This window comes from Athene cunicularia (genome assembly GCF_003259725.1).
Source record: "Athene cunicularia isolate RWA chromosome 1 unlocalized genomic scaffold, athCun1 chr1_part2, whole genome shotgun sequence".
NCBI classification, from domain to species: domain Eukaryota; kingdom Metazoa; phylum Chordata; class Aves; order Strigiformes; family Strigidae; genus Athene; species Athene cunicularia.
The window spans coordinates 57,748,958-57,760,785 of record NW_020799092.1 but is presented as its reverse complement, the minus strand read 5'-3'; the positions used below and the strand labels follow the sequence as shown (position 1 = coordinate 57,760,785).

Sequence of the window (11,828 nt, the reverse complement as noted above, 5' to 3'; positions counted from 1 at the left end):
GGGCTATCCTGTGGGAAGATGAAGATCTCATCTTAATGAACAAGGAAGCATCTTCAAGAGACACAAAATTTCAGAACCTTGCACAGATGCAGGACAGAAGACCCTGATCCATGCATTGGCAAATCCAGAGAAAGCAGAAAAGGGGCTAAGTGGTTAACTTATTTTTAAGAGTAAACATATGCTGACTTGATAGCTCTGATGCTCATTAATATTCCTGCTATATCAACCACAACAGACACTCGAAAAAGACACTTCATTTATTAATGCATATACTTATGTGGAAGTATATTAGCTTTTTGAAAATTTAATGTATATTTTATCTCATTGAACAATGAGAAACAATGTTCATATGTACTGAAACTCATAACAAATGAAACAATTCATACAAATTTAAATGTGAGTGAAGGAATAACATGCAAAAGCTTGAAAGAGTGGGCACAGAGGCTATGAGGGAGCTGGCTGAACTAAAAAAAAGACCAGGAATTATTCATGTGGAAAATTAATATATCCTCTGATCAATTTGATACAGCTAAGCCAGGGGATGTTATTTGTTTTAATGCAATTACTGCAGGTTCATTTTTCTAAATTAGTGCCTTAGATCTTAAAACTATTTCAAAATGATGCCACCTTGAACCAGTCACCCAAACTACATTCCTGTTAGGTATAATCTCTCAGGAATGCAATCTAATGTTCATCCAGCAGCCAGCCACTTATTAAGAAACCAAAATCCCAAGGTTGCTAGTTTTTGTGTTGTGACTATGATTTCTTTGACATTAAATTAGGAAATAAATCTGAATAAAAAATGGTTTCCATAAAGGTCTTTATAACTGCTGGCCAATCTACTTCTCCATAAGCATTTGTGAAGAATGAGGTATTAAAAAATCAGCATTTTGCATGTGTGCATAGAACTAGAAGAATGTTTGGGCAGAAAGTGCCAGAGTTATACAAGATTTTTTGTCTCTGATCAATATAATCCCTTTGTGACTCCAGTTACCTTGGCAATCTGAGCAAGGATTGTAGGGTCTACAGAGATGTGGATTTCTACACTATCAGGGTGACCCAAGGTCCTCTGGAGTGGGTAGGTGGGAATTCCAGTAATTTATCGAGACAATCAGGGGAAATAACTTTCTGTTTGGCCAGCTAGTGAGAACTAAATGAGACCTGCTGAATGCATTTCCATTCTTGTTTTCTGACTGCATATAATGGCCAGGCCTCCATTCCTGCACAGCAGTGCTTTAGCTCAGATGGCATTTACAGAGGGGTGCTGTCTTCTGGGAGTTTAGGAGGTCATATTTTAAGAGAAAGAAAGTGAAAGTACAAAGCAGTAGATTTAATCCATCTCATCTGGTTTCATAAAACATGAAAAGTGCTGAGGTTTTACACAGTGTTCTTGGCTCCATCCTTGGAGGCAAAATGCCATTTTCCTAGTGTAAACTGCTTCAGCACCTGATGAAACTCCACTTGCCAGGATGCAGGAATAAACTGATGACAAAACTGTTAAAACTAACGAGGTATCAAAAGCATTCAAGGGCTTTCTTTTAGCTTTCCTCAAGGATCAAGTCTGTTTTTTTGGTGGCTGATGTATTCTCCTGGGCACATCTATGCCTCTTTCAGGCACAATGACCTCTCAAGCCTCATTAACAACAAGCTCTGTGAGCCAAATTCTCCCCTGATCCTCCCCAGAAACACATACTTTCTGTTGAGATTCCTCCAGCAGAGAAGAAAGGCCAAATCTGCACAAGCTCATAGAAGATGGTAGAAGACTGAATGAAAAATGCTGATGACCAACCACACCCTGCTGTTTTTCACCCAGTTCCATAAAAAGCTTGTGAAATATTTAACTTTGAAACTCTCCGTTTCACTCAAAGTTCTGTGGAAATGGCGAGCATCAACAATGACCCACAAAGACACCAACATCTGGGTTCTAGACAAAAAAGGATCAATATAACCGTGTGGGTGAATTGGAGAGAGGCACTTACTCCATGGGACTATTTATCCATTACATAAATAGCTGCTCTGTGACTTAGTCCCTCTTTTCCAGCTGTATTTGGACTGAGCTGTGCTCATGCCTCTCTCATGTACTGAGCAGAGTTGAGTAAAGGATTGGTTAACTAACCACCCCTGCAGTGTTTGGTCCCAAAGCAGGACAAAGGCCATGGCAATGGGCTGAAAACATGTAAACTGCTGAGGAGCCTGAGGTGGAAATCATCTGTGAAGCTGACAGCACGAGATGTGAGACAGGTCTAATAACACTCCCAAACCTGTGCTAAAGTCCCAGTGAGCCTTATATTGGGACAGATTCCCAACCAGTGACAACTGATTGTCTCTCCCACTCTCTTTTGGGAACTCATTTGTTCAGTATACTGTCTCTGATATTATATCTCTCTCTGTGATATTGAAGGAGAAAATTCAAGGCCTTATAGTTATTAATATTTTTATTCTGCTTTATGTAAAGGTGACTGCTGTGGCTGAGAGAATTACATATAATACACTGGCTACAAGAAAAGAGTTGGGCTTGCTACGCTAGTCCTTGGACAGGAAACACTGCAAGGACACTCTGGAGCCTATGCTTGAACTTTACTATCTTCATCACTGAATTTCAGTTTGTTTTAAACTACTCCTAGGTTTAATCAGCCACAGTATAATTTAGTTTTCCAGTATATACTGTGGGTATCTGATGAAGAAAACCTTATTTTTAGATCTTTGTGCTTTTTTCATTTTTAAGGAAAATATATCATAGCTGCCCTGACATTTCTTCACAGGAAAAATTAGTGCTTCCACTTCATTCCTGGTGTCACGGTCCACCTTTATAGCTTTGAAGCTCTGCGGAGATTCTGTGCTAACCCTGTACATGTCCAGGTCCTGTGAACAGGCTTGGCCAAGAGTGAAGCTTACAGAAAAATAGACATGACTTGGCAAAATAAGCAAAAGGAGTTTATCCTTCTCTTGAGAGATTCAGAAAACATTTGGTGGTTTCTCTTATTTAAAGTAATTTGTTTTGACAGAAAACAAGTTCTAAATTCATGCTGGAAAAATTATAGGATTTCACTTGTGTGGCTGACAGTCTTTTAAAATATTTATGCATTTTTGATCACTCTAATAAAAAATGTTCTAGTATTTTCTCAATATGAATGAACTTGTGGAGTTTTGTCTTCTAAATGACACATCAAATTACTTGTGTCATTATTCTAGTCAGTAATCAAACTCCTGAGATTTCTTCCAGCTAGTAGCTTCTTACTGGCTGAAAGTCCCCAGCTGACTGCGAAACACCATAAATTCACTAACTCCTGGTTTCAAAGGGCCATCTTTCATGGCATCCTTTTTTCTCTCCAGTTCTACCTTTTCAGTAACAATTTCTTCTTATTCTGTATCTCATTCTATGGAAGAACTTGCACCTGTCATCTCTCTTTTGATCACTCAGAGGAAATGAAATCTTCCTGAAAGATATGACAGTTCAAGTTTTATGGTCCTAAACAGATGTTAATGGAATAAATTGTGGTAGCTCCCTGGTCTTTTGTTAAACAGACAAACCAGATTCAGTTCATAAGAATGGAAATCCTTGTAGCATCACAGGCAACTTCTTACTGTGCTAAACAGGACTTTATCAACAGAGGTACCTGAAGGCTTCTCTGTCCTTATATACAGCCACAATTTGAGGCATGGGGTTACTGATGATGTCTGAATGCATGATTCCAATTTTTACTGAAGGAATATTTTTTACTGGGAATTAGGAGCTAAGCACCTGAAAAAATATGATCCTCCTTTATTCCACAAAGATTGTTTTGAATTCCAAAAGGAATAATGTAATATACATGGGTCTTTAGGGAAATGAAAGATGTGTTTGGATTCTCAGCAGACTGAGCACTCATAACATGAACCTGGGAAATGGCTTTTTATACCAACAAGTTGATGTCATGGGTTTGAGGAAGGACTTGGTTGGAAGCTACAGGAATAGTCTGGTGGCCTTGGTGACAGTACTTTAACTATCATATGCAAAATTACTCTCATTAGCCTTATGGCAGAGCATAGCTTCTTACTTGACTACTCAAAAATTATACTCTTTTTTTTTTTCATTCAGGGTCACCTGCGCTAAACCAGGGCTGCACTTCTTCATTTGCTATACGTAAGGTACAAGAAACCCAAAACTAAAACATATCCCTCCTTTGTTGATGGGGAAGAGTACTCACTATAAAAAGACATACCACATACTCAAAATATATCTGAAAGGAATACAGAAAAACTTTAAATATCTTGTTTTTCAAACTCTTTATTTTCACTGGTTTGGCAGCCTCTGGGCTGATTGTGTGCCTAGATATAATAATGTGTTTGCTTATAAGTTTTTTATTTAAACCATGGACTCCTGTTTGTAATATATTGTGAAGATTCCTTGCCAAAACTTCAAATAAATAGAATACATTCTCTATTGCCCTACTCATATATTTTACAAAGTCCCTGTTTTACCAGTCCAGTAGTTATAAAACAGAAGAAAGAATTTATATAGATTTCAGACAAAAAAGAAAGCAGAACTATGGGCGTGAGTGAGAACAAGTGACTTAATATTTCTGTTTCTATAGTCAGTCACTAAACTATCCCAGATAACTCTCAGACATATATGAAAACCAATATATAGAAGTAAGATTGGTTTTTCAATTTTAAGCTCCATTTTTGGTCTTTCAATTTTAAGCTCCATTTTAAATGTACCTATGGTCTGACAGGAGTCTGCTGAGCTGCTTAGTTAAGAAGGCTTCAGACAAAAACCTGTGAGAACGAGGTATGGCAAAAAGATAAACTGGGTCCACGCAGAAGCAGTAGGAATATATAACCATAACAAATAATATAAGAACCTGGAAACCATGCAACATATATTTATATTATTTATATTTATATTATTTATATTTATATTTATATTTATATTTATATTTATATTTATATTTATATTTATATTTATATTTATATTTATATTTATATTTATATTTATATTTATATTTATATTTATATTTATTTCAGAAGAGCATGCTTATTTTTATTTCAAGGAATCACCACTGCAGCAGTTCAGCCTATCCTTGGGTGGTGTGATGCTCTGAGTGGCGAGGGACAAATGCCACCATACAAACTGCTATCTCCACAGTTTTATTCAGGCCTAACTTTGAGTCACGGATGCAAACCTCATTGCATACCTTTTTGTTTCTAAGTACCTGACAGTTAAAATCTCTCTTAAATACCTGGGAATGATATAAGCATAAACTATTACCTCATGGAAATGGCAGCCACATTTCCCTTGCAAGAATTCTTTGTAGCGGCCCATGGTGATGACAAAGGTGTCAACAACTTCATATCCGAAATTTTTTGCTGTATCCAGAATAATCAAGTTTTCATTCCACAAGTTTTGCACTTCTGCCTGCATTCCAGATAAAATATTGCAATGTCTTGTCAGAAGGACTGTTTAAAAGTTATTGTACTCTGCTATGGAAATGGATAGCAAAACTGCATTTTGAAAGAAGAAATTATATTATACTCCAGACATGAATTACTGTAAGTTCACTCTTGAAAATAGCTATTACTCCAAGAATGTTGTAGATATTTGCAGAAATTATAATTACTTTTCAGAAGTTGTGCAGCTTCCTTCATAGGAAGATTTCAATGTTTAAAATATAATTTCTGGGTAACTTTTTTTAATATGTACTTAGTTAATAGAGGCATAATTCAGAAAAAAAAATCCTATTATAAAGGTGTCTGTAACTAACAGTGAAAACGTTTCTGTAAAGAAAAAATCAGCTTTAAATCAAAATCATTGAGATGGTTACTTAAAAAAAAAAGGAGTATAGGGCCATAGATATCTTAGAAATGCTTATACTGAAGAACAAATTATTATTTCTCAAGATACAACAAGAAAGCCAGGAATAGAAAAAGGTTAACCATAAATTTGGCAAGGTGATGGATTTCATGCTGCAGACAGAAGGGCTTTGAGAGTAGCTGGGGTAATCCAGAAGTCCAGAGCACCCAAACCACATGGTAATTTGGCATATGATTCCACTGCGGAAGTGGGGAAAAAAGTCAGTTATGCACTGTAGTTGATTTCTGGGGTTTTATAAATTTACTGGATGAGAAACAGAAAAAAAGTAGTCCTGGCAAGCCTTTAATACTCTTTCTATCCTTGCCTCACCTACCTTCAATCAAAGTTTGCTTCTTTCTCCTAGGACAGAACTCTGCTGAAAGCTATGGCAGCGGTTACGACAATGTTTCTTCATGTTGATGTCAACAGTTTCCCTACTGTATCCTAATTTGTTCATCCGAATAAATTAAGGAAACGGTTGGAATCAATAACAGGACATTTAGTAGACACAAAGCAGATAGGTAGTACTAACTTAGAAAGAATGGACAAAATCTGATGGGGCAGTCTCCATAGCAAAAAGAAGAGTGAGAATTGCAGTGTCACACTGAATACAGCAATATGTTATGGCTGCAAAAAGGTGTGGGCGCCAGTCCCCAGTGTGATAAAAGTGCTGTACATAAACTATGAAAGCTTATAATTTTCTCTTTTCAACACTTGTAAGTAACTGGAGTGTTACATGCAGCTCTGGTAGGCATCATTTACTCTGCTCTGCCCTCCAGCACTTCCCAGCCCCGTCTCATCTGCGCATTTTATATGTGTCCAATAGAAAGCCACTGCCCAAATTGTAAATAAAAACACTGAATTGAATGCGTTACACAGCACATAGAAATGAGCCCATCTGTAACTCTGAGAGTTTTGGATATGATTTAAACTGACTGTAACATCAATTAACATACACATAACAGGCTGGATTCACCAGTACATTCCAGCTGCTCTGTAATGTTTTGGATGCATAGGTTGGTTAAGATAGATTTATGGAGAGCCATGCAATACAGACAGATCAGTGAATCTGATCCAGCATGGATCGTGTAAGCATGGAGGAAGCCTGGGGAGGGCCTGTGCTTAACATGGTATGAGGAGCAATCTGCCTATCCCAGCTCGATTTCTCAACTTTGGCAGCAGGCTTAATATCAGAGCTTCTTCTGTTTCTTGGGATGGCTGACTGAGCATGGTGTCTCGAATGATGCTCTGATTGCAGCGGAATCCATGAAATAAGGCAAATTGGTTTAAATCCACATTACCAAGCAGTATGAGCAAACACAAACATTCATCTTTCTTTGATCCACTTAAAGCTTGCTCAGCAGAGGTTGTAACATATTTTGACCAGACAGCAAAATTATTGCTGAAATGACAAGTCTTCTGTAAAAATGCACTCTAAATGTACTGTGGCTTACCTGTGATAGAGAATGTATTCCATCCACTGGGAGGTGAAAGCCCATCCCTATGGATTTGATAATTACCAGGATATTTGATAGATTTTCCCTGTTTGGCAAATTAAGAAAATAAAAGGACACATGTTTTACTTAATAGACATGTCAAAAGACACTGCATTTTTATTTTTTCAAAGTCACTTAAGTGCACATCTGTGAGAAAACAAATGAAATGTTTGTATTAAATTTTTTTGTTAAGTTGTTCCTCATAATTTATCATATCAAGACTTGGAATAACACCAAATACATAACATTACCTGTTCAACACCTTATGGATAATTTGCAGGTGATTGGAATTAAGCCACTGAACACCACCTACAATTAATACGGTCTGGTCTGTGTTCTTCAGGGGACGTGATCTGAAACCCAGAAAGGAAAAACAACACATGTTGCCTTAAAACAGATGGCAAATATTTCATCTGCATTGCATTGCATTTCAGTGAACGGTATCTGGCATCCTGATGGGAGACCTGATATAATTTTCTACTATTTTTTGACCACACAATACTGTCTGCACACTTCATGTTTAATTGCATACTGACTTTAATTGTAAAATGTGTTAAACACATTTGCAAACAGAATGGGAATACAAACAAGACAGAATTAGAGTTTGTACAGTACCTCTGCAGCAGTTGTTCTAATGCTTTTTCAAAAGTCGGTCTCTGGTTTGTGTTCATCCAAAACTGGGGGTAGTAGGAGTAGCTGATAAATGTTTTCCCCTCATTGATATTATGATAACTTTTAACATCATGAGTCTTTTGCCATTCCTGAAGAGTCTTATTCACTCTTTCTATTAGATAGTACATCATTCCTCTGTTAGTTGAGTCACCTATAAAAAGAATCTTTAGATGGGAAAAAAAAAAGATGTGACTTACTTAGAAGATGTACACTCCATAAAACAAAAGCTAAGAAGAGAATACAGCTAGTCTGGAGGTTTTTAAACCCTTCTCATAATGTTCAAGAAATATTTCTGTGAGCTGCCAGTTCTCCAACTCTGACATCTCAAAACTAAATTTCTCCTTTAGCAAAATCTGAATGATCTGATTAACAAAAAGCTATATTATGTTTTTCAAAGAAAAAAAGTAGAGGTTATAGATGGTTATAGCTGCACAATTAGCCCTTCATTTTTCACCTTTGTTAATAATTTCTTTTGCTTGTTTATATTTACTTCCAATTGTTAGTACAGAGCCTTTCATGATTGCTTGCATCTCCCTGCTTTTGTTCCTCCAGTTTTTCATGTGGCTTGTTCCTACACAGCATGTCTTGGTTAATGTCTGTCTTCCATAAATGTGATTCATTAGACTTTACACCAATTCACCATACACATCAATGGATGCAGCTGTTGCCTTATTTGTAGAGACATGGTCTTTCTGCAGTTTCAGAGGGGGGAAAAAAGGGAATTATTTTGGTGGAAGATCATCTGAACAGAGTCCTGGCATGTGCGATGTGACCACCAGGAAGCATCATGACCTGAAGGGAGTTAGAAGGGCTGTCAGGGTGACAGAAGTACTTCAAGTATCAGCAGTCTTCACTGGGCTACTCTGAACTTGCTGATGAATGAAGAAGTCAAATTCAGGCTTGCTCCTACTCATTCTCTGGACTCCCCTGACAAATCAAACACCTCTGTGTGTGGAGACCACAGAACTAAATGTGCGGGTTTTTTAATGTAATTGCCTTATTTTTAGTGGATAGGACTAGAATTTCCTCCTGCTGAATGGAACATGTAAACAATGACGAGTCCAAAGTGGAAGAGAACCCAGGTTCACTGTGGCTTGCCAATGAACAACTTGTACATATTCAGTTATAACCACAGTCACCTCAGCCAGAAATCTACATAGAGGAGCATAAAGGTAAAGCTGGGAGCCAGGAACCCCATAGAGCCATAACACAGTGACAGCCCTGTTCTCTGCACAGCAGTATGCAACTTCTCCTACCTCCTCTGGTACTCAGGGTAGTTGGCACCCTGTAAGTTGGGTTTCGGTTGTTTGTCTGTTTTTAATTTGATTTGGGGTTTGATGCTTTACCACTTCCACCTTGAATATTTGGTATGCAAATAAAATTCAGACTGCACGTTTACATGTTTAAGAATGTATTTCCAAAGTTTCTCTTAGATATTTTATGTGGTGAAAGCATCTTGGACTCCTCTCATCTAATACATCTCTATTTCCTTCAGGAATGTCACAGTTTTAAGAACTGATTGCAGTTCCCACTATGGATCTATTGTCGTTAAAAATAAGCCACAACATTGTACCAATGATGATTCCCACTGAACAGAAGCAGTTTCAGATGAACATACCCTGATCTGGTGGCAGGGACAAAAATTGGCATGATGATGACTTGAACTTCCCATTCCTTGCCCATCGTGGCCTGCTGAGAAGCCCTTGATAATTATGTATAGTAGCAAAAAGATTAAAACAAGCACTGAGCACATAGAAGCTCTTTTACCTCCTGTCCTGGACCTCTCAAAGCTACTTCATAGGGTAAATTCTTAAACAGTTGCTGTTCATGCTTGTATTCCACAAGCACTTCTCTCACATGCAAGGGGATTTCCAAATCTTTTCACCACATGTCAGAAGAAACCTCTTTAAACCAAGCATAACATGACTCACAGAAGTCAAGGATCCTTGGAAGGACTGGTTGATATTCTTTCTTTCCCTCTCAGACAGACACAAACATGCACACAATTGTTTACAATTAGGAAGACAGTCCATGTTTACAATATGTCCTAATTCTAAACTAGGTTAATTTGAGGTTTTAACCAAAAATTCTTTTAACTTGCAAAATCTCTTAATCTCTCTAGTCTGCCTATATCCATGTTTCTTTAATCTCCATTTCATAAATCCATCACTGTAGTATCTAGATGTATATCTATTTAAAAAGCAGTTCTCAGATATTAGCAGGCAAGGATATCATTAACTTGCAATGTGGGTGAGAACATTTCTGTAAGAACACAACACATCATTAGCACAATAACAAACTGGCTCTACCAGGTTACACGTGTAGAACAATTATTAGAACGTGCTAGATTGTTTCTCTTCTACTTTTAAAAACATATGATACCATTTTGTTATCTCTGCACATGAGGATTTCTAATTGCAAAGGAGCATATTTAGCAATTAATTACACTCAGTTGGCAGATGCAGCATTTTTATCTCATTCTTCATTCTACTGTGACTAAGATTCTCATAGATATTTTCTCCTTCTAACTGTATTTGGTCTAATCTCATCTACTACTGATTTCAGACAGAACAACACCGTTCATGGAAAAAAAGGATAGAAGAACCATGGCCAAGGCCAATGAACATGATACACGGATGTCTGGTTCTGTACATTCTCTGGCAATTTAAGTGTGAAGTGTCATTCTAAATATTTCCAAAGTCTCAATCATTGCAGAGATTCAAAGACTGAGATCGATTAATTAGCCTCTTTACCATTTTTGTTATGTCAAAATTAGAGCAAAACATCGCCCCTGTCTCCCCAGTTTGCACTATTAAAACTTTAGCATTGTAGGGCTTTACAATTTCTACACCTACATACACACATACACACACACAAGCAGCGGATCCATGAATGAGTTTTCAAGTCTTCCCTGGGTTACCCAGCTGGCTAGGTCTGCAGATGGGAGGGCACTGTGTGCAGTCGTTTAGAAAGCCAGTATCAGCAGAGACAAGTTAGATATGATCATGTCTTCAAGTGGCAGTTATATTCTGTAAATGCCATGATGCCCGGCACAAAATGAAAATATCAGATGGGCCTTAGAATAGTACTACTGTTGTCCTGATGTTCTGAGAACAGGAAGGGTGTGACAGGAGTCAGAGCAGCCTCCTTTAGAGCAGTCAGTATAAATGGATGAAATAAACAGATAGGGCCTAGACGTACTTCTTCAAGTATTATCACAAGACTAATGAGACTGCAAACAGTCCATCTCTGAAGCAGTATGTTCTGAGTCTCAGAACATCTCAATTTTCACTCTTAAGTGAGCTTGTTATGAGGAGGTAAAGCAGAATGTCAAGAAACTATATCAGACAGCTAATGCTACTGAGTGTCTGAGTGTCCATCTGGGAATGTATACTTATTCCTAGGAGAAGGTGTGTCTGAGCAGGATGAGTCAGAAATGACACAGATGGCAACATCACATTGGTGAGGAACACTGGTTGCTTCACTAGGGAAATTAACCTGAACACTTGGAAGCAGGTCTGCTAAGAGAATAGTCTTGATGTAAGTGGGGAAGAGAGAAATGAGCCAAAGGGGACTTGTGGTAGTACAGAAAGCCAGACCAAAAGTGTAGGTCATCCTCAAAGATATCAGTCAATTATAGCAACCATATTAGCTTTCAGTCAAGAAGTCTTCAACTGTTCAAGTAGCTATGAGCCATACCAGGACTGTATCACTGGAATCAAGCAAATCTGTTTAACTCCAGCTACATCTTTCGTAGTGAAATCACAGCATTGTTGAAAGATATGTAATTAAAACTAGAACTGTTGTACGTGAAACCTATGGTCCCT

General features: G+C 37.7%; 1 protein-coding gene across 1 annotated transcript in view; it reads right to left on the bottom strand.

The window, feature by feature from the left end:
• Nucleotides 1-11,828, bottom strand: part of CPED1 (cadherin like and PC-esterase domain containing 1) — a 153,716-nt gene that overhangs the window by 3,796 nt on the left and 138,092 nt on the right. The window contains exons 19-22 of the mRNA XM_026868166.1: nucleotides 7,945-8,165; nucleotides 7,581-7,682; nucleotides 7,288-7,375; nucleotides 5,252-5,398 (exon numbers count right to left, since the gene is read on the bottom strand). Coding sequence (XP_026723967.1) covers nucleotides 5,252-5,398; nucleotides 7,288-7,375; nucleotides 7,581-7,682; nucleotides 7,945-8,165 — 558 coding nt within the window. The remainder of the gene's footprint in view (nucleotides 1-5,251; nucleotides 5,399-7,287; nucleotides 7,376-7,580; nucleotides 7,683-7,944; nucleotides 8,166-11,828) is intronic.